Here is a 21,635-nt window from a genome sequence, read left to right as displayed (position 1 = left end):
TCCATCCAGTTATTGTGACTATTCCATATCGGTGCCAATATTTTATAATTGATATCCGCTGGTTTTGAGAGCCAATACTACACGAAGTGTCAACCCACCTACTATAATTAGCATTTTTGAACAGTTTCAAAATATTTTTACTGATTTGGAGTTAGCTCAGCTCTAATGCTCTGATATAACTTGAATGTGGTCATATTCGTGGACAAAACATCGCATTTGGTTTATACTTTCGCGTGTGATTTGAAATCATAACGTTCACTTACAATTATTTTATGGGAAATTCTGATTTTGATTTATTCAGACAACAGACAGATACCTGAAATGTAGGCATACCGGCTTAGTTTTGTTCTTATACATGAACATTGAACACTTATACATTATTATTACATTTGTATAGGTATATGAGTTTGGATAATATTATTATAATACGTGTAATGTATAAACGAAGTAAAAATAATTGTCTTTTAACGAGTTATGATTTATGATGTACCATAATATGTATTAACACGCATTATTATGTTGATTAGGTATAATAAAATACTAAATCTCCACAGATATATTTTAATCAACGGCGAACAGAAATCGGATAGTTGTTTCAATAACCCTGGAATGTAATCCATAAGATACAATTATACATTATATATATATATAATGTAACACCATTATTTATTGCAATTCATTTACCTTTGGGATCCGATTAATAAAATACGTCCTTTAAAACATTTTTAAAGATAACTCGAGGTCGAGAAATTTACCTTCATTCCATAATTTCTATAACACATGATTTGATATTAATTTATTCAATATTATATAATTGTGCGTTATAAACTATATTATGAGGTAGCCATAATCAAAACTAGTCTAATAAGCGTATCGCATAACATATTATAAATTATCTGTATTTTGGGCGCGTTCAATTATTGTACACAATTATTATACGTCATTCGAGAAATAAAAATTAATTAAAAACTCTTCTCGTTATTATCATTTAGAATTATAATACTGTTGAAATTAGTATAAAGTATTACTAGGTAAAACTTCAGAAATCGTTGTTAAACGGAATTAAAATACCTAGGTATATAACTACATGTCTACATACACAAAAACTTCGGTCCTTATCTAAGTATATTATACATATTTTTTTCTATAATATATTATTATCAATAACCATAAATTATAAAAAAGGTAAGTATTAAAGTTATTACATAGTTAAGTTGTTAATTGTCATTTCCAGCTGTTTATTTGTATAAAATATCGTTACTATTTGTCTATACTGATACGCTTGAATATAAAGTTATTATTTTAAATTTGGTATAATATTAGTATTAATTAAAAAAAATTAAAAGACTATAATTTACATTAAAAACGAATGAAGTTAAATTATTTTTATTTAACTTTCCAGTGGGCCCGCTATCGTCTATTAAAGGAAAAGTTGCGCGTTGTACATTTTACATCAGCCCTAATATGTTGTGATTAACGTAAATTTATAAAATATTATTACGTTTTATTGTTTTATCTATTTGAATTTACTAATAAAAATACATATTTATACAAGCAGTATAAATAACAAATAAATTAATACGTTCACAAAATTGTTTTTATTTAAATTCATTAACTACTCAAAAAATAGTCTAAAGCGTAGATTATTTTTGAGAAATACTAATGACCGTCGATATGATAACAACTAAAGATAAGTGAAAAAAAAATTATAATAAAATTACAAAAATGCAAATATTTTTCATAACAATAATTAGTGTCCCTGCTGGATGGTTTAAGTTGAGTAAGTACGAGCATACTTACAATTAAATTAAATATAATAACAAATGTGGTGATTCTCTTTCTCTATTAGGTACTAACATATAGTAATAGTCTCAAAAAAATATAATTTAAAAAATATTATAATTATAGTTTAGCAAAAAAAAAACAAAACGAAATTATTTTACATTGCATACCTACTTCATGACTTAAAATTTAAATTAAATTAAAAAGATTTTCTAAAAGATTATTTAAGGTGTGCAATATTTTCAAATGTTCTTTTATCTGAGTCTGTATAAATGTATTATATACTCCTATAGGTATAGTATATGTATTATATATACTCCCATAATATAACAAGTTCAAAAATTTGCTCTTCGTCTTATCTCAAACTTAAAATTTCCTCTATTTGTGGCATCCATAGACCTAATACTAGTATAAGGCCTATGGTGGTATGTGACAATCTTAAATCAAAAAAATAACGGTTAATATTCTTTAGAATGGAGATTTATAAGTTATAACTATAACACAATTACACAAATTCGGATGAAATATTATCGTCGGCTTTCCCTCACAAGGGCAACTGCGTTGCCGGCTTTTGAAATTCTATCAGAAATTGTCTGATAATAGTATCAGTAGATCAAAAGCATAGACCTATAATTCTTTTATAGGTCTATGATCAAAAGTATGGCAATCAACGAACAGTTGTCTACACTATCTACGTTTTCGATATTCGAATACTTCATAATAATAATTAATAATATTTTAAATCTCTTTGGCGGCGTTTTGGATAGGCAATGTATAGCCGTTATTTTAATAATAAATAAATAATTATAAATTGTATATCGTTTAATTTATACATATACGAAATTTCAAGCATGGTTTAGGCTTTTAGGGGGATGATCAACGCCTTCAAATTGGAAATTGGCACTTTCGTAATTTATTGAGAAAATAAGGGTGACTTTAACACCATTTCACAGGTTTTATATATTTATATAAAAAAAATTTTTTTTATATAAAAGAAGTCACTCTGTTGTACAGTTTAAGTTACGGGTGTGGCTCATTGATCAGATTACTGATTATAATATATCTATATTCATTAAGATGTAATAAATCACTGCATATGAATAAATAAATTTTAATAAATTGCTGTTATACTTCTCAATGTCCATTATCTTTAAAATATGAGGACGCCAAAAACTCAAAACTCGTTATTTTTATTTATGAATTTATGAGGAAAGTGTATTCAATTTTCGAAATTTTTGACTAGCAGATAAAAAATGTTATTGGTGATTATTTTATCAAACAATATTTATTATTTCAAAAACTATTAAAATTTTTGAAAATATTTTTTTATGTGATTATATTCTTGTTATTTTGAAAATAAGTACTGAGAAATTTTACATTGTACTCTTCCAAGTACAGATTGCTTTAATGAAACTAATTACATAAAACCACCCTTAAACATAAAAATCTAACCATTTTTAAATCTCAAAAATGTGATTACATACATTTAAATAAATAAATTAAAAAAAATAACACATCTTTTTAATCTATTTGTTCTCAATTTTTTTAAATGTTGAGGTTATAACTTGTTTTGTCACAACGTTAATAGTTAACAGAACAGAACAAGTGGATATAACCAATATCAATATTGTTACAAATAATCGTAAAAAGAGAAACATTACAATATTTATTCTTAAATACTAACTTGATATTTATTTAGTGACTTGTATTTGAATAATGGTGTGCGTGTTCTTCACTCACAGTCACAAATAGAACATTTTAGAATCTCTTATATTGTATTTCACTATGCAAGTGTAAAAATATAAAATTAAAAACTATGATAATGAAATTAATTATTAGAAACACCTTTATTATAATTTCAATCAGAATTTAATTTAATAAATTATGTTTTTTATTTTATCAAACATAATATTTTTTTTTTTATTTTCTAAAATACAATCAATTGCACAACTGTATGGTTTTAAGTCTGTTTTTTTTTTTTTTTTTTTAAATCAAATCAATTTGGGTAACGTAAAAATATATAATTGCAAATAGTTCTTACATAATACTTAAGTTAATTTTAGATAAACCACTTATAATTACATTTTCACAGTGTTATTAAAGTACAAAGTTAATGAACATTTAATATGTAGAAAGATACAACATACAATTATAAGTTTTATAAAATAATCTTAAATTATTATAAATGATTATAAGTTAAGGAGGCATAACTTTAGGAATGGGCATTGAAGCTGGCATGATTCCATTTGTGCCATTAGTTTGTGCTTGTCCAATGTTTGATGCACCAGATTTATTCATCATATTCATGTTGTGCTCATATGCAGTATGAATCAATTTTGTTCTCCGTCTAGTGTAATGTTGCCAAATCAATAATAACTGATCATCAATAAATTTAGAACAAATAGCAGTAGCTATTTCTTTTCTAAATGGTTCGTGTTGTAAGAGATCTAAAAAATATAAACACATGGGATACCTGTAAAAATCAAAAAAATATTTATGAGTATACTTAAGTAATTTAATAATTGTTATAGATATTAATTTTATATCATCGAGTTATATTTTATATTAAGTAAATTTTTTTTTTCGTTAAATCAATTTTTATAATGTTTGATGATTTAACTACATACAGAAATAAATAAAATGTACTATAATATTACAAAACTAATGCTCTTAAGTTCTTGAAATTAAAAAATGATGTACACGTCTTTCAAATTTTTTAGTTTAAAATTAGATTGCATATTTTTGGGGAAAAATTCAAAACAGCCAATTTATTAATCTAATTTTTAGAAACATATTTTATTTAAACCAAGTAGCTTATTCTAAAAAATCTCTTGAAATATCAATATTTTTTAGAATAAATTAATTTAAACGTAATTTCTTTTAACCTATATTAAATTGTTAAATAAGTATGAAGAACTTATTATTTGATTGTAGGTCATAATAAATATTTATAAATATAAAGTATAAAATGATAATATAATAACAAAATATAAGTAAAAAATTTAAAGAAATTTATAAACCATTATTTTGTTATTTTATACAAGATTGATTTAATTACATAATACATTAGTTAGGTAAGTGACAAAACTAATAAATTATAAGTTATAACTACAGTAATATTATATCCCTCTAATCGGTCACTTGTAAGACTGGGGTTATGGTCGAAATGCAGAAAAGGTTGGATTATCAGGATGTACAGAAAAGTTGTAATCACATAAGTAATATTAAAAATTTGAATCTCAGCATTAAACAGATGTATGTAAGTATAAAAATATAGGTAGTAACAAATTACTTAGCAAAAACAGTTAGTTATAGGTTTTTGTATAGCACATTAATTTTAGAAAGAAGACAGCTTTTATGACCCCTTTCACTAATCCCTTAGATGAATGTGATTTAATGGTACATTATCTAACAGATATTAAAGCTTTTTTAATTTCAAGTATTTTTCATAGTTAACTGGCAACTAACTTTATATAATATAATTTATATAATCAACTATAAATTGAAAAATCCAAATACATTTTAGAAGCATTCATATCAATAATACCATGGTTGGAACGATCGGAATGGCTGACCAGCCGAGAGGAGTTCTACTTTAATAAATATAAATCTTATATATTATTAACAAATCAATTATTCATAGATATGTTCAATTAATCAGTAATCTATTTAGAGGTATAATGTTTACCTCTAATAAAGTATAAAGTATAATTAATACTTACTTAATAAACTTTGCATAATCTGGTTCTTTCCAATACAATAAATATTTTAAATAATTAATAAAAGACTGATCCTTGAAGTATCCACGTTGAGCTAAAACTGAATAGTTTAAAAATAAAAAATACATTAGTAAAATTGTTTGTAATTAACAATATTAAAAACTTACAATTTAAATAATTTGGATTAGCTAAGCATTGAACAAATTCTAGTTCTACTTGAAACCTTAATCTGGTTTGTTCTTCCGTTTCAGGACCGCCTATAAAAGAAAAATTAAATTAATAAAATAAGTAACAACTAACAGTAACTTTAACATCTGATGGTAATCTATGAGTAGTATTCTAGAAATCAAATTCTATTTATATGAATATTTATTATTTTTAGTAATATCAATCATTAATCACTAAGACACATATTATTTCTACAAATGTATACAACGAGTAACAATTTTAATTTAAAAATAAATATCTCCAAATGTAATTTATATCTAAATTGTATCTAGAAATATTTTTATTAATTAGATAATAACACAATATCGTCTGTATCAACTTACACAAAATAGTATAAATCACTAATTATAAGATCAAGATGTAAGTATAGTTAGTTTATATTTATCATTTACCTTTGTTAGCCATTTCGGTTTAATTAATTCTTCATTAGATTTATTTAAGACAATTTTCGACTTATGTAAACACTTGAGTTAACACAGACAGACACACAGTCGGCACTCGTCGATCAGTCGAAAGTCATATAAACTCTAAATGTAAAAATGGCATTAAAACGATAAAACGATAAAACGATAGAGAAGGTCTACTCCAGTACTTGACTCTATCACTAACTAAAATATAATATAAAATATAATCATAATAATAGAGTCGTCCTATGCTCCGCTTATCAGTCTGCGGTACGTCAATGAGTGTGAGAGAGAAAGGAATTTTTCAGTGTTGCTTCATCCTGACGCGCGTCTATTTTATTGTGTAAGTTGAGAAACTGTTAAATTGATAAGAATAATAATATGAAAATATAAGATATGAATGAAAATAATAAAAATAAGTACATAGGTACCTAATATAAATTCTTATTTGGATAACTATTTCCAATATTTCAATTAATAAATTATTATTTACAATTATTGAATATCATTAATATTTTATATTTTCATATTGTTAAAAATTTATTTGAACAGCTAAATATTCTATTGACATTCGATTGATTAGTTTGGCCGATAAAGAAAATCACAGTTTTGAATTATTCATTCAGATCAGCTTCTCTTTCAATGTATTGATTTTAAATAATAATGGTAGACAACGCATTAACTGAAAAGGTACTGTTGGCTACTGGAGGATATGATCATACAATTAAGTTATGGCATGCGAACACTGGAGTTTGCAATAGAAGTTTAACACATTTAGATTCTGTATCCTTTAATGCGTAATAACAAACATTTTATCTTGTTTTAAATCTGATCAATGTAAAAGTTACTTGGATTTCTAAACATTTTGGAATATACTTGTTATTTTTTATTTATACTTTTTCACATAATTATGTTGTTTCTTTGTGCAAATACTGTATATTTGATTAGTGTTTTATGTGTGAAAATTTTTTAGGAATAGGTATGTGCCATCATGATTATTTTTATTTTTATTTTCAAATTATTTTTGTGAATAGAATCCTTGACTAAATTATTTAGCAAGTAAATGCATTAGAAATAACACCAGACAGACAACTTTTGGCTGCTGCAGGTAATTTTTGTAGTAATTAAATCTCATACTTATCTATTTAACTGTGGTATTGTGACACATAGGGTTTCAACATATTCGTATGTATGACTTAAATTCAAGCAATCCAAACCCAATTTTAAACTATGAAGGGATTTCAAAAAATATAACTGGTGTTGGATTCCACGAAGATGGTAAATGGATGTTTACGTGTGGTGAAGACTGTAGTGCTCGTGTATGGGACTTAAGGTATAAAATAAGTTTTTAAATTACACACAATTACATTAAGTTTAAATGATTTTAAAATGTAGGTCTAGAAACTTGCTATGTCAGCGTATATTTCAAACAACTGCACCTATTACTAGTATATGTCTTCATCCTAATCAATGTGAGTTAATATTGGGTGATCAGTCTGGTTTGCTTCATATATGGGATTTGAAAACTGATCATAATGAACAACTTGTAAGTGTACTACATCAATGCAGTTCTTTAGTTTAAACTGTTTTCCTGTTTTAACTTTCTATAAGTTTAGATACCTGAAGTTGATGCTTCTATACAATGTGTGGCTATTGATTCTAGTGCAAATTATGTTGCTTCTGTAAATAATAAAGGGAATTGTTACCTATGGAGATATAACGGCAATGGTACTAAACTAAGTCCAGAGCATAAAATTAATGCTCACAGGAAGTATGCTCTTCATTGTAAATTCAGCCCTGATTCGACGTAAGAATGAAAATAGTTTTGACTTATAATTATATTAATCTAATTATTATCTTTAATTTAAATAGATTGTTGGTAACATCTTCGGCTGATCATACCGCTTTAATTTGGAAAACAAGCGATTTTTCTTTGAAACAAGAACTAAAAAATGAAAAGCAGAGATGGGTATGGGATACAGCATTTAGTAATGATTCGGAACATTTATTAACAGGTAAATTGGTTATTAGTTTATCACTGAGAATTACTCTTAATATTAGTAGGCAATAATGCAGTATTGTAAAATTGAATTAAAGTTAGGTGTCCAGTCAATCATTATTTAATTAATGATGTTATTTAATATCATTGAGTTTTTTATTGGTTGTAACTTAATTATAGGGTATTGGTTTTTTCCAGTATAAACCAATACAATAATTAAAGATTTTATTTTATTATTAATTTCATAATTTGAATGTTATTCAAGAAAAAGACAAAAGTTATTACTCTATAACTTAATCTTAAATTTTTAAATTTACAAATGTAATTTTTGTGTGAACTCATTACTCATTGGCAATCATCAACTAAGTTATTTTCTTTAAATTAATATGATAATTGTAATTCAATTTTTGTAAGAATACACATTTAACAGTTAATTTAGGTTAATGTTTTAATTCAGCTAACTAGTAAAGTATCAACTCAACTACATGGATATTTATTTTAGTAAAATAATACATTTTATATTTTATTTACAGGTTTAAATACATAATTTTTTTCCTACATTATTTGGCATTGCTCAATTTTGTAAAATTACTAGATATTATACTTCATGATTTTTTCTTATTTTTAGCTTCATCAGATTTCGTGGCAAGATTATGGAACGTGGAAAGTGGCAATATAGAACGTGAATATGAAGGACATCAAAAAGCACTTACAGCTTTAGCATTTTGTGATCCATATAGTTAAATAATTAGAAAATAAAATTGGAAAAACAAAGGCTCGCATTTGTACCTCCAAAACCAAATGCATTTTTTATTGCTATTCTTTTTTCTTGTTTCCATTCTATTGGACCTTTAGAAACACAAATTAAATTTTCAGCTTCTTTGCAAATATTGTTTAGATTTGCTGTTGGTGGGATGATACCTTCATGACAAGCAAGAATTGTAAAAATACTTTCTAAATTACCCGCAGACCCAAGTAAATGGCCATGACTACCTTTTGTGGATGAAACATGTACATTATTGCAATGCTCATCGAAAAGTCTTTTAATTGCTGTTAATTCAATTGCATCTCCTACTGGAGTTGAAGTGGCATGTGCATTTACATAGGTGATTTTGTTCTTGTCTACCTTGGCATCCAGAATGGCTCTAGTCATGGCTAGTAAAGCTCCTTGGCCATTTTCTGGTGGTGCTGTTAAGTGTGAAGCATCACCAGATAGGCCATAACCTAGAACTTCTCCATAAATATGAGCATTTCTATTAATAGCATGTTCTAATTCTTCTAGTATAATCATAGCAGACCCTTCACCAATGACAAAACCATCTCGATTTACATCAAACGGTCTTGATGCCAATTCTGGTTTATCGTTTTGAGTAGATAGTGCTCGTATTCTACAAAAAGACGCTAGTGATAATGGGCTTATACATGACTCGGCAGCACCACAAATCATTGCTTTTGCTTGTCCATATTGAATAAAACGAAAACCATCACCAATTGCATGGGCTCCGGTTGCACAAGCAGTAGACACAGCATGATTGGGCCCTTGTATACCGTAAGCCATGCTTATTTGGCCAGCAGCCATATTGAGTAGAATGCGTGGCACAAAGTATGGGCTAACTTTACTGTAACTAATTTCTAAAGCCTTGGCTGTTTGACACACATCCTCTAAGTCCACCATTCCTACTCCTACACTGACTCCAATATTTTCTTTATCAACTGTAGATAAAAATATTTTTGAATCGTCGACTGCTTCTTGGGCAGCAATTAAAGCTAGACGAGTCGAAGGAGCCATGGTACGTACTTTGCTCTTGGGTACTGTATCTGGTAGATCCTCAAGTCCATCCAAAGTCGCTGCGATTTTGGAAGGAACGTTTTTGTAAAGGTCACTGTCCAATTTTCTTACAAACGATTTTCCCAACAAAATATTTTTCCAAGATATATGTCTATTGGCACCAGCTGGACAAACGACACCCATACCAGTTATTACGACTCTTTTCTTCATAATTTTATTCTAATGACTCTCCATAAATCTGAAATTATTGTTGAGTATAATATAATACCTATTATAATAGTACAGAATTTGTAAATTTATTATCTAATTCAAAAGAAAAAATGATAATTGTTATCAATGTTAACAGTTTAATCTTGAACTCGGTTGTAGATAATATGATAAATATATATATTATATCCACATTGAATAGTACCTAATAATAGTATTTAATATTTATAGTAGTAATATTAGTCCAATTAATTATAATTATATGACAATTGACAATACGTTATGACAGGTAGTAACAGGTACGAATATTATCATTACTCTCCGCTATACCCATGGTTGAAATAACCTTGTTGGAGTGGCAGTGGTGCGCAACCTGGGGGTCTCGACCCCTAATGGTGTCGTGAAATTTTATTAGGGGTACGCCAATAATTTTATGCCAAATTAAAAAGTTATACACTATGGATATTTTTTTTAATCTTATATTTTATACAACTTATCTTGTATTTTTTTTCATGTTTTGGATAAATTAATTTAAAGAAATATTAAAATTAATGATTTAATTTATATGAATAATAGGTTTGTAATGTTTGTATACATTAGGATTATTAAGTAAATATACTTATATTATACTCTTACATAAAGTTGGTAAGAAGGGCGGGCGTTGTATTATCAAAATAAATAATTTTAGGGGTCGTGGATCAAAAAAGGTTGCGCTCTACTGTGTTAGACCACTGCTACAGTAATACCTGTAACAGTAGTAATCACTTACATTTATATAAACTTGACACGTAAACCTCCTATCTTTTGATAATTTCAGTTTACACCCTCACACTAATTCTTGAATGCCTCATTTGCAGTAATAGACTTATTATTATAAATTAAGGAAAGTGTTATATTTTTGTAAGTATTTATTATTTACTGTATAATAATAAAATAATACATATACAATCATAATTATAATTATATATTTATATTTATGTATATTAAAAAGAATAATGTTGTCATGATAATAAAAGTGTATATAGTGCATAATATCTGTATAAAAATATTAGTTTTAAACAATAATATTAATAATACTATTGTGTTGGTACTTGGTAGGTATACAAACAATGTTCGTTGAAAACATCATGAAAGTTATAATCATTTTATTACTGACAGTTAAAAAAGCATTATTTGAACTTAATTCAAATATTAACATCAATAAAAGACTTGTAGCTAATGGTACTGAGTATGATGCTTCCAAATATCCATACATAGTTTATATAGAGATAGGGGATGCTACATGTACTGGCTCATTACTTCACAAGTTGTATGTTTTGACCGCTGCTCACTGTTGTTATGGTAAAGACATAAAAGTTATTAAAGTAAGTATATTTATGAAGTATTTGAGTATTTCCAATGTAATTGACTGTATTAGATATATCAGCTACAAAAAAAAAAAAAAAAAAAAACACTTTAAATACTTGATAACTAAAATTTCAAGGTATATCAAGGATCAAGTATTAATAATACAGATTTTCGACGTAGTGTTGAGATGCATATACACAAAGATTTTGATCCCGAATCAAGAATTATGCAAGGAGACCTTACTGTGTTAAAAGTAAAAGAATTTTCCATTTGTTGAACTTTAAATATTACTGTTCAATTTTACTTGGCCATTTACATATATATCGCATATATTATAATATGTTAGATAACTGCTTTAAGTTTAATGCTCACTTAGACAACATTTTTTATAAAGCTATGGAACTTGATCATTTATTGTCGAATAAACTCTTTTTTCTTTTAAACAAATTTAATTTTAGAATCACGGTTTTTAATTCACTTAGTGTTTTTCCTTTAATTTCCTTTTTTGTTCTATGAATAATTTAATTTAAAATTACTTCTTATTTTATGAATGATGAGTATCTAAAGCGAACATAAGGATCCGACGTTGTTACTTTAGGGATAAATTAGTGCTCTTTTATGAATGATAGTTTATCACTACCTTTATTAATTTTTTATAATTTATACTGCTATATGTATTTCACCTTTTAGATTATTATATAATCAGTACAACCCCTCCTCCTTGTTTTATAATAATAATTATTTTATAGGAAATTAAATATATTACTCATATAGGAAGTAGCAAGGTCGTAGATGTAACAAATTTACGGGGGAGAGGGGGGGGTTGAATCTACAATTATTTTCATTTTAGTTCATGAAAAAAAAAACAAATAACATTTATTTTAAACTTATTTTTTTACACAAAAAAAACTCACATTTTATTTTGTTAATGCATCATAATTATTTTAAAATATTTTAAAGTAAATTTATATTGTATTATATAATTATTAATTTAAAGAGTATTTAATAGCACAAAATCTAGTTGTTGTTTTTTTTCTTTGGCGAAATGATCGATTACTTCAGCCGAATCTATATCAATTTGATCGTGAAGACTTAAAAGGGCTAAACCTGTAAGTCGTTCTTGGGCTTATGAGTTGCGTAAATAGTTTTTCAATCTTTTCGTAGTTGAGAATGTACGTTCTGGTGTAGAAGTCGAGACTGGCAAAGTAACTTATAGTTTCAAAAGAAAAGATATGTTTAGAAATATTCAAACTTACATTTAATGTATGCTTCAATAGCTGAATTTGGTTGGTCTTTTTCTGGTTTGTTTGACCATTGCTACAGTGGTACTAGTAACAGTTGTAATCACTAACATTTACATAAACTTGACATGTAAACCTCCTATCTTTTGATAATTTCTGTTTACACCCTCACACTAATTCTTGAATGCCTCATTTCCAGTAATAGAGTTATTGTTATAAATTAAAGAAAGTGTTATATTTTTATTTTTGTATTTTTGTAAGTATTTATTATTTACAGTAAAATTATGAAATTTTCTATTATAAAGAATAAAATAATACATATAAAATCATAATTATAATTATATATTTATATAGATAGAAAGACCATTTCCGAACGTAAAGAAATTTATACGAATTGGTGGCAAGCCTGCAGATTTTGCTAATAACAAAGCCTTGAAATGTATAGAAATTGGATTTGGTGTCCAGAATAAAGATTTTTTTATGGACAATAAAGGATATATGATTATGACTAATGTTAGATATGGTAGAACTGCATGTAGAGATTATAACATGTGAGTGATAAATATAGATGAGATCATATTTAGTTAATATTTATAGAATTTATGATTTATTTATATAGTGATTTCATAAGAAAGATATGGCAACAGTTATTGTGTTCAGAACCGACGACACCAAAGTTCTTAAAATCGACATGTCCAGGAGATAGCGGTGGTCCAATGATTTGCAACAACTTGCTTTATGGAGTATGCAGTTTTACTTACGACTATGTAAATAACGAAAATCTTGTATGTAATGTTACTAATATGCAGAGTGTGCACGTGTTCGCAAATTATTTTGGAGATTGGATAAAAGATAAAATGAAAGGAATAGAAGACGAAAATGAGGAAAAGAAGAAAAAGAAAGATAAAGATGAGAAAGAGAAAGAGAATGAGAAAAAGAAAGAGAAAGAGAAAGAGAAAGAGAAAGAGAAAGAGAAAGAGAAAGAGAAAGATGAAGAGAAAGAAGATAAAGAGAAAAAAAAGAAAAAGAAAAAAAAAAAACGGAAGAAGAAAAGTTCCGGGAATTCAATTAAACCACATAACATATTCTATAAAGTTTTAACAATACTACCGTATTATATGTTGACTAAAATTTTAAATAGGTAGATAAAAATTATAAAATATATATTTTAATACTGATAATCTAATAATTCTAATACGATTAAATGTCTTTTGGTTGTATGTGTACGATAAATATTGAATAACATACATGTTACTAGTGTTTTTAATCCATGTTATGAGTTTTTCTTTGATCAGTCTTGTGTAATGAGCGATCGCTATATTTTGGAACATTTTATGATTATCAACCATTACACTGATATAATTTATTAAAAAATAATATTGATCTGATATTGTTATTTGTCCATCAACTTTTATTGTCCAAACTACAAAATCGTTTCAAGTTTTTTTTTTTAGCCGATCTAGATTGAAGTGCATTAGAATAAATGATTTCTTTATAATATTTTACATTTGAAGTGGTCATTAAATTATTATATCCACTATGATAAAATGAATTAAAGATATAAGTAAAAAATGATGTATTCTGAATTGTATTTTCATAATATATACCTATTTTATTTTATTTTTATATACAAACGGACTTGCGCCAGTTAAAATGGTACATATTACATAACAATATTGTATACTATATAAAAAATTATTATTGGCGGATATTAAAACAAAAAATATACGACTAAATTAACTTATATACTAAAGAAGTGGGGGTCCTTTAATTATGCGATTTATTGGCTCATTAGATATGCAATTAGTTGAAATGAGAGGGACATGAAAAGGAATTTTATTTATTTATATTTATTTATTTATTACGTTTTAAATGGGCCAGGCCTAATTACATACATAATAATAACAACATTCGGCCTTAACATTAATATACAAAAAGAAAAAAAATAAAAGAGAAAAAACAATGGTGTACAATATAAATTATAATATAATATACTATAGCTATGAATTAACAAGTAAGAAATTACAATAATTTTTGAATGAGTTCAAGTTTGGTGATATGAACATATCGATATTTTATTCATTTATAGTTTTCATGATTCTATGATGGGTAGTATTGCTCACATAATTAGGAACTCAAGACAGTCAATATTTCCTGTAAAGAGTTTATACGAAAAGTACAAATCTAACCGCAAACGACGTTTTTCTAATGTTTCGAGGTTAAGCATCGTTAGGAGTGGAGTGTACGAAAAATGGGGTTCTCTAACTATAGAACATTTAAAGGAGAGGAAACGTAAGAACTTATGTTGAATTTTTTCAATGATATGCTTATGACTCAATTGATGTGGAGACCATATTATTGAGCTGTATTCACAAATAGAACGAACCAAGCTGTAGTAAATGAACTTTAAAGCTAATGAATCATCAAAATCAGTACAATTTCGACGGATAAAACCGAGTATTTTATTTGATTTATTAACAATGTTGGTAGTATGACCGTCAAATTTAAGTTTCGGGTCAAAATAAATACCAAGGTCTTTAATAGATCCCATAGTCCGAAGAAGTGGTTCACCATTGACTTTGTAATCAAATTAAGTAACTAATCGAGCTGTGGAAAATGTCATTATCTGGCATTTCTTAATATTAAGAATAAAATTATTGACAGTGCACCACTCATATAGACTGTAGAGTATTTAAATCTAGCTGAAGTAACTCACCCTCATTTTGATTAGGTATTATAACTATACGAAAATCTTTACATCATCAGTATTCAATAATTTAGTGCAATTATGAAAATTAATGTCATTAATAAATATAAGGAATAATATTGGTGTTAAATGGGACCCTCGAGAAACCCCCGATGTTACACGTACCTATTGGAATAGACCAATGCTCTTTAGCTACGATTTGCTGATGATCTTTAATAAAGGAGATAATCCAGGATAAAAAAAAACCACAAACATCAATCTGTTTCAATTTCGTAAATACGATTTGATAGTTAATTTTATCGAAAGCCTTAGTAAAGTCAATGCATATGACATCAACATTCGATAAACGAAAAAAGGCGTCAGATATAAAATTTCGAAAGTTGAGTAAAATAGTAATCGTACTTTTATTTCGTCGAAAACCATGCTGATCATCTATGATTACATAATTTTAAACAGATAAAACCTTATTTACAACTATCGATTTAAATATTTTAGGTATAAGAGAACGCAAGGATATTGGACGGTAATTCGCAATGTTGGATAGATTAGATGAAGACTTAGGAATTGGTCGAAAAAAACTAGTTTTCCAATTATCAGGAAAAATGCTGAAAGAGAGTGATAAATTAAATAGGTAATGTAAAGGAGAGTAAATGATAAATTTACATTTTCTTATGAATATGTTTGGAATTAAATCAGGACCAGGACTGGAATTGGAACTTAATGAGCCAAGTGATTCAAATACCTCAAGTAAATCAATTGAGTAGGAGTGAAGTGAAGAAGAAAGAACTTAGGTTGGATTTTGCTGCTTGTTATTAACATTAAAATAATTGTTGTTTTCATAAACACTAGAGAAGTAATAAGCAAAAGTATTGATAATATCATTCGAAGTATTAAATTCATCTGGGTTTTAATGCATAAAATTAGGTAAAATATTATTTTTTCGTTTACTGTTAATGAATTTCCAAAGTTTATTAGGACTGATTTTTAAATTAGTTTGAATTATATTTATATAATTTCGATAATCTTTTTTTTAGAAAGAAATTTACATCTTGCACGAAGATTTGAAAAATTATTGTAATCACTCACTAAACCTGAACTCTTAAACACTTTATGAGCATTTTTTTTCATATTGTTTCTTTTAAATTTTTACTATACCACGGAAGATAGAAAGACTGACGTTTAATAATTTTAGGTACAGAAATATCAATAATATCATAAATAGTAAAATAGAACAAGTCCTTAGCTTCATTAATACTAAGACCTTTAAATAATTTATTCCAGTATATCGATGCTAAGCTAAATGTTATATTAGCGTAATTACAATTAAAAAAGTTATACACGCATAAATTATATTAAATTGGTTCACTTAATAACTATGGGAAAAGAAATTAATAAGCCCGGATGATAAATGTCACAGGTAACAAGAGGATTTATAGATTTATTTACAGATAAATTACTTAAATCAAAAAGAACTAGGTTAGGTTTAAAATTGGTTTAAAATTGTCATTTTTCTATGAGATTTTTTTTTTTATAAAAGCGGTCAATATTTTTATTCGTGGAACCTTATTCTAAATTACATGTATTTATTTATTGCAGCTGGGCTGAGCCATTCAACTTTTCTTCATTCATATAGCAGTTCTTTAATATATTTTTAGTTTTTTTGGAACAGAAAATGTAGTCTGTGTGTATTCTAAAGTGGTGGAATTACAGAAAGATTAGCAAATAGTTGAAGAATCTTCTTTATATTTGGAAAAAGCTTTGTGAAATGTTCAATTGCTCCTATAGCAGTATTCTGTATAGATTTTATTTTAATTCCCATTGCTCTCTCTATAAGAATGACCCCGTTTACAGTTATACATTCATACTAATTAAAAAGTCATTCTCAGTATAAACAGAAGCAACAGTTTAAATTGTTAGGTCATCAAAATGTGTCAAATTAATCCTCCCTCAAAAAATCCTTCTAGCGTTATAATTATTTCTAGTCATTTATCAAAGCTTGAACACAACTGGGTAATTCGATTATTAAACAATGGTATGAGCATTGCTATTTTATAATTATCTTTTCGGTATTTGGCATTAACATACTATTTAGTGAAGTTTTTCTTACATTTATTAGAGATATGAGTTTTTAAAATTCTATTTCAAATTTGATCACATTGTACATTATTCCTTTAAAGGATCGTTTAGTATATTATGAACAAATGGCTTTTAAGGCTAATCTAACAATTCACCATACTTATATTTTTAGGTTTTGATCATATTTTTTGAGATAATAATATATAAATTATACATAGACAATACTCCACGCACAGTCAGGACATAAATATTGAAGTATAATATTATATCTTTAACTAAGCGTGTCAAATATTAAAATATTTCATATTGTATTAATTACATCAAAACATATTATTCTAGGTACTGTTTTGAAAAAAATGTACCTACGCTACCAACTGTTCCACACAAACTCTAAAAATGTTACCTATATTAAAATAGTAGATCTTGAAACATTTTCATAATTCATTTTTTTTAAGAAGTTATAAAAAATGTGAGTAAATTAATCTTAAAATTTTAAATAGACTTGTTGACAAATTCACAAGTTCGGTCTAAAAATATTTAAATATATCATATATTATATACAATTAAAACATTAACAACAATTAAATAAAACATCTCTAAATGCACATAGTGCATGTTATGTTGGACAAATATTGAAAACCACTGCCTCTAAATTATGATTAGGGTTTATAAGAAATACAATCTTCTTTGATTTACTTTTAATCAAACTGTAAATGGAATGGATGAAAAAATAAACTTTTGATAAATAATTTAATTTTGAAACTTGGTTTTAATACTCTACTGAAGTAAAAATGTAACTATTGATCAGGTTTCTCAATGAATAATAATTTTACTAATATAGTTCACGTGATACACGTTTTTGAGAATGCGATAGAAAAATACACATATTACACAATTAATATAAATACAAATATTATTCTCAACTCGTCCACTGACTTAAAGAAATTCATTTCAAAAGTAATAATTTACGTCTAACGAAATTTATACTCAGAAAATAACAAAAACTAGAACGCAAATAGAAAATTCCATTTAAATATTAGAAATTGTATACACAATCATATGTTTGTCAAACATTTTAACATTGAAAACAATATTAATAAATCTGCGTATTTTATGATCATAAACATAAATACATATTTTATATATTAGTTTAGATATAACATATAAATAACGCAATTTGATATTACTTTTTGCGAATTCACGCATTTATTTTTTATGGTTTGAACTGTGTGCTTTATTATTACTTTTCTTGCGTATTGTTGCTGCAATTATATTATTATTGTTATTTGTTCTTATACAGGTGGACAGGTCAAATTCATATTACATAAAGGTAGGTCAGTAGGTACTGCTTTCTTGTAGGTACATTAGGTGTCGATGGGATACTAATATACTATTATGGGTGCATACAATTTAAATTCAATGATCTATCATTGTATACGAAAGACATTTCTAAGTAGAGACGATCTGTCAGTCCGTATCAAAAACTATAGGAATATTTCACCATGTCTTTTGATAAATTGCTATTTACAGTCATGTATTTTACTTTTGATGCTATGGTAGGTACCTAATTTGATTTTTTCTTAAAATATAGCATTTATTATATTATAAATATAATAGTATAATAATATAATAATAATATAATAATATTATAATATAATAGTACCTACTATTATAATTTACCTAAAAATTCAACTTTTATAAATTTAATAACACCTTTCTGTAAATACCGTAAAACGATAAAAATAGATTCATAGGGTCAATAGATAATATCTTAAAATAAATAAAAAATGTTATGCTTAGTAAAAATCAAATGAGTAATTTCGTCGTAAGTTTGAATGTCTTATTTTTGTTAAAAAATAATTGTCTTTATATATTTCTTAGATTTTATGGTTTTAGTATGAAATGCTTATGAGAAATCTTGAGTTAAAATTTCAAAAGTTGTTTATAAAAAGAAAAGTTTTTATGAATTTCTAACTACAAAATAGTTAGAATATTTTTTGCGTTTTTGATGAGTTTCGTCAAAATTTTAACTTAAAATGTGAGCATAAAATAATAGTACCTACCTAAACATTTTTATAGAGACAAGAAAACCTTATATGGGATCTAGTATTCAATTTTTAAGAACCTTTACTTAGTGAATAATTTCTTATCTACTTATACATAATATGAAAAAAATGAAAATTTGTCAAAAAAATTGGATATTATGCGTAAAAATTCCAGTTTTTAATAAATTTTATTTTCGTTTTTCGATTATAAAAAAAGTATTTTGTAATTTTTTTCCTTTGACCCTTTTAAAGCAAATAGATTTACTTTGCTATCAAAAACCACTCTTATTTTTGAAAATTGAATCATTTTCTCTCTCCCAAAAGGCGATAGTAGACAGAAAAAACCCACACATTGTAAAATCAATACATTTATCGCTCCGATTAGAATCTATAAAAAGCGTTGGAGAATTTACAGAATAATCATAATGAGAATGTGATGTGTCCATGTTTTTATAGTTTACATATTTTTTGATTACTCGATATGATAAGGTACGTATATAAACTAGTTTAATTTTACTTTTCAGCAAATTGATTATAATTATAATATCTTTCATAAAGTTTTGCATATAGTTGATTGACTTTAAATAAATTGTTAATATCAGTAGGTATCACATCATGAATTATATATATTTTTAAATATTAATTAAATTTAATAACAACCATTAATGTGACACAAATAACAAACACATAAATATTCTAATGGTTATAAACTTATAACTTATAAGGTATCTTACTAATAAATGTCGAAATGTAAATTTATAATCATAATACATTTATAAAACAAATACATTTATAGCCATATATCGTAACGTATATTACATACAATCAATGTATGACGATACACTTTTTATTTTACTGTTATAATAATAAATTAACGTATAAACAAGATGCGGAAGTCATATTTCAGTTTATGTGTAATGAGTTGTCGAAGAATTGAATGTGTAAATAGATTATAATATTATAATTTACATGTAAACATTACCCTTACATTTTAAAATATTATATCTTTATGATAATTTGTACATATTTTTTAGATTTTTTTCGATTATTTATTCTTGAAAAATTATAATGTAAAAAGTTAAGAACTTTTATTACATTACTTATTTAGTTACATATTGCTTTGGTCCAATTAGTTTTTTTTAACACATATAATAATTTAACATTTATGAATTACTAATAATATTTTTTAATTTTTAATAGGTAGGTAGGTACATACAAAAAAAAAAACTATATCTAGTGAAAGCTTAAAGTAAGTAATAATTAGATAGGTAGGTATTTATATGGAAAATTATATAAAAAATACAAATTACATTAGTATAGGATGTTATAACATGTGTATTGTGTAAGATGTTTTATAATAATATTATACTAAATACACATATTCTACAGGACGGTCGCGTATTATACAATATTATTAACTTAAAAACTATAAACACGTTTCAATCGTACAATTTGATAAACACGAGATGGTCTGTTAGAATTACTATTTAATGGTTAAATACATAATAATATTATACTATGGACATATTCTAATAATTTCAGTAGTATACAATGTTTTATAGTGTATAGGTAATAATATGATAAAACAATGTTACATCAATCAAACTGTACACCAGATTTATTGCTAAACAGATAGTATAATATAATATGATATTTTGTAAATTTGATAAACCATATTTTTTTGATTATACATTACATATAAAATAAAAGATACAATAAAAGACGGAATGTTATTGTATGTTAGGTATATTTTGTACTTTGTCTTTGAATTTGCCATGATGAATTAATTATTTTATGTCATTTTATGTGTTTTAATAAATTTTGATAATTGTGTGTTAAGTTATCTTCGGACGACTAAAATGTAAACCTATGTTTCGATCAGGGTTCGTTTTGTACGCGATGTAATTATTGACAAAATATTTACATACTCAACTTTACTGGATACTACAACTACAGTTGTATACATAATGTATACTAATGCTGTCGTTGCAACAACGTGAAGTCTCGTCTTTACATTATACTCAATCAATGTACACACATGTTATGTATTATGGTACCTGCAGCAGATGTGCAGATCAACTCATCAATGAT

General features: G+C 26.1%; 4 protein-coding genes across 5 annotated transcripts; 2 read left to right on the top strand and 2 right to left on the bottom strand.

Moving 5' to 3' along the window:
• Positions 1–3,610: 3,610 nt before the first annotated feature.
• Positions 3,611–6,353, bottom strand: LOC114119960 (mediator of RNA polymerase II transcription subunit 31). The gene is made up of 4 exons (XM_027981710.2): positions 6,122–6,353; positions 5,669–5,758; positions 5,505–5,601; positions 3,611–4,255 (listed from the first exon to the last, which is right to left on the bottom strand). The coding sequence occupies exons 1-4, from the start codon at positions 6,132–6,134 to the stop codon at positions 3,979–3,981; spliced, it is 477 nt and encodes a 158-aa protein (XP_027837511.2). The 5' UTR covers positions 6,135–6,353; the 3' UTR covers positions 3,611–3,978.
• A 198-nt stretch (positions 6,354–6,551) lies between these two features.
• Positions 6,552–8,945, top strand: LOC114119945 (target of rapamycin complex subunit lst8). The gene is made up of 7 exons (XM_027981692.2): positions 6,552–6,916; positions 7,190–7,241; positions 7,304–7,466; positions 7,529–7,679; positions 7,750–7,940; positions 8,006–8,148; positions 8,761–8,945. The coding sequence occupies exons 1-7, from the start codon at positions 6,797–6,799 to the stop codon at positions 8,874–8,876; spliced, it is 936 nt and encodes a 311-aa protein (XP_027837493.1). The 5' UTR covers positions 6,552–6,796; the 3' UTR covers positions 8,877–8,945.
• LOC114119944 (3-oxoacyl-[acyl-carrier-protein] synthase, mitochondrial) lies at positions 8,602–11,010 on the bottom strand. The gene is made up of 2 exons (XM_027981691.2): positions 10,898–11,010; positions 8,602–10,159 (listed from the first exon to the last, which is right to left on the bottom strand). Exon 2 carries the CDS (start codon positions 10,129–10,131, stop codon positions 8,881–8,883), a length of 1,251 nt encoding a protein of 416 aa, XP_027837492.2. The 5' UTR covers positions 10,132–10,159; positions 10,898–11,010; the 3' UTR covers positions 8,602–8,880.
• A 132-nt stretch (positions 11,011–11,142) lies between these two features.
• Positions 11,143–13,897, top strand: LOC114119946 (myeloblastin-like). 2 transcript variants are annotated; one of them, XM_050209633.1, is made up of 5 exons: positions 11,143–11,492; positions 11,612–11,728; positions 13,071–13,267; positions 13,336–13,459; positions 13,526–13,897. In XM_050209633.1, exons 1-5 carry the CDS (start codon positions 11,238–11,240, stop codon positions 13,859–13,861), a joined length of 1,029 nt encoding a protein of 342 aa, XP_050065590.1. In that variant the 5' UTR covers positions 11,143–11,237; the 3' UTR covers positions 13,862–13,897. The 2 variants fall into 2 exon arrangements, with proteins under 2 accessions (XP_050065590.1, XP_027837494.2); XM_027981693.2 differs by having other exon boundaries at positions 13,336–13,897.
• Positions 13,898–21,635: the final 7,738 nt, after the last annotated feature.

Source organism: Aphis gossypii, chromosome 1, assembly GCF_020184175.1.
Source record: "Aphis gossypii isolate Hap1 chromosome 1, ASM2018417v2, whole genome shotgun sequence".
NCBI lineage: Eukaryota > Metazoa > Arthropoda > Insecta > Hemiptera > Aphididae > Aphis > Aphis gossypii.
Note: the sequence above shows the minus strand (reverse complement) of the source record. Positions and strands in the feature narration are given on the sequence as shown.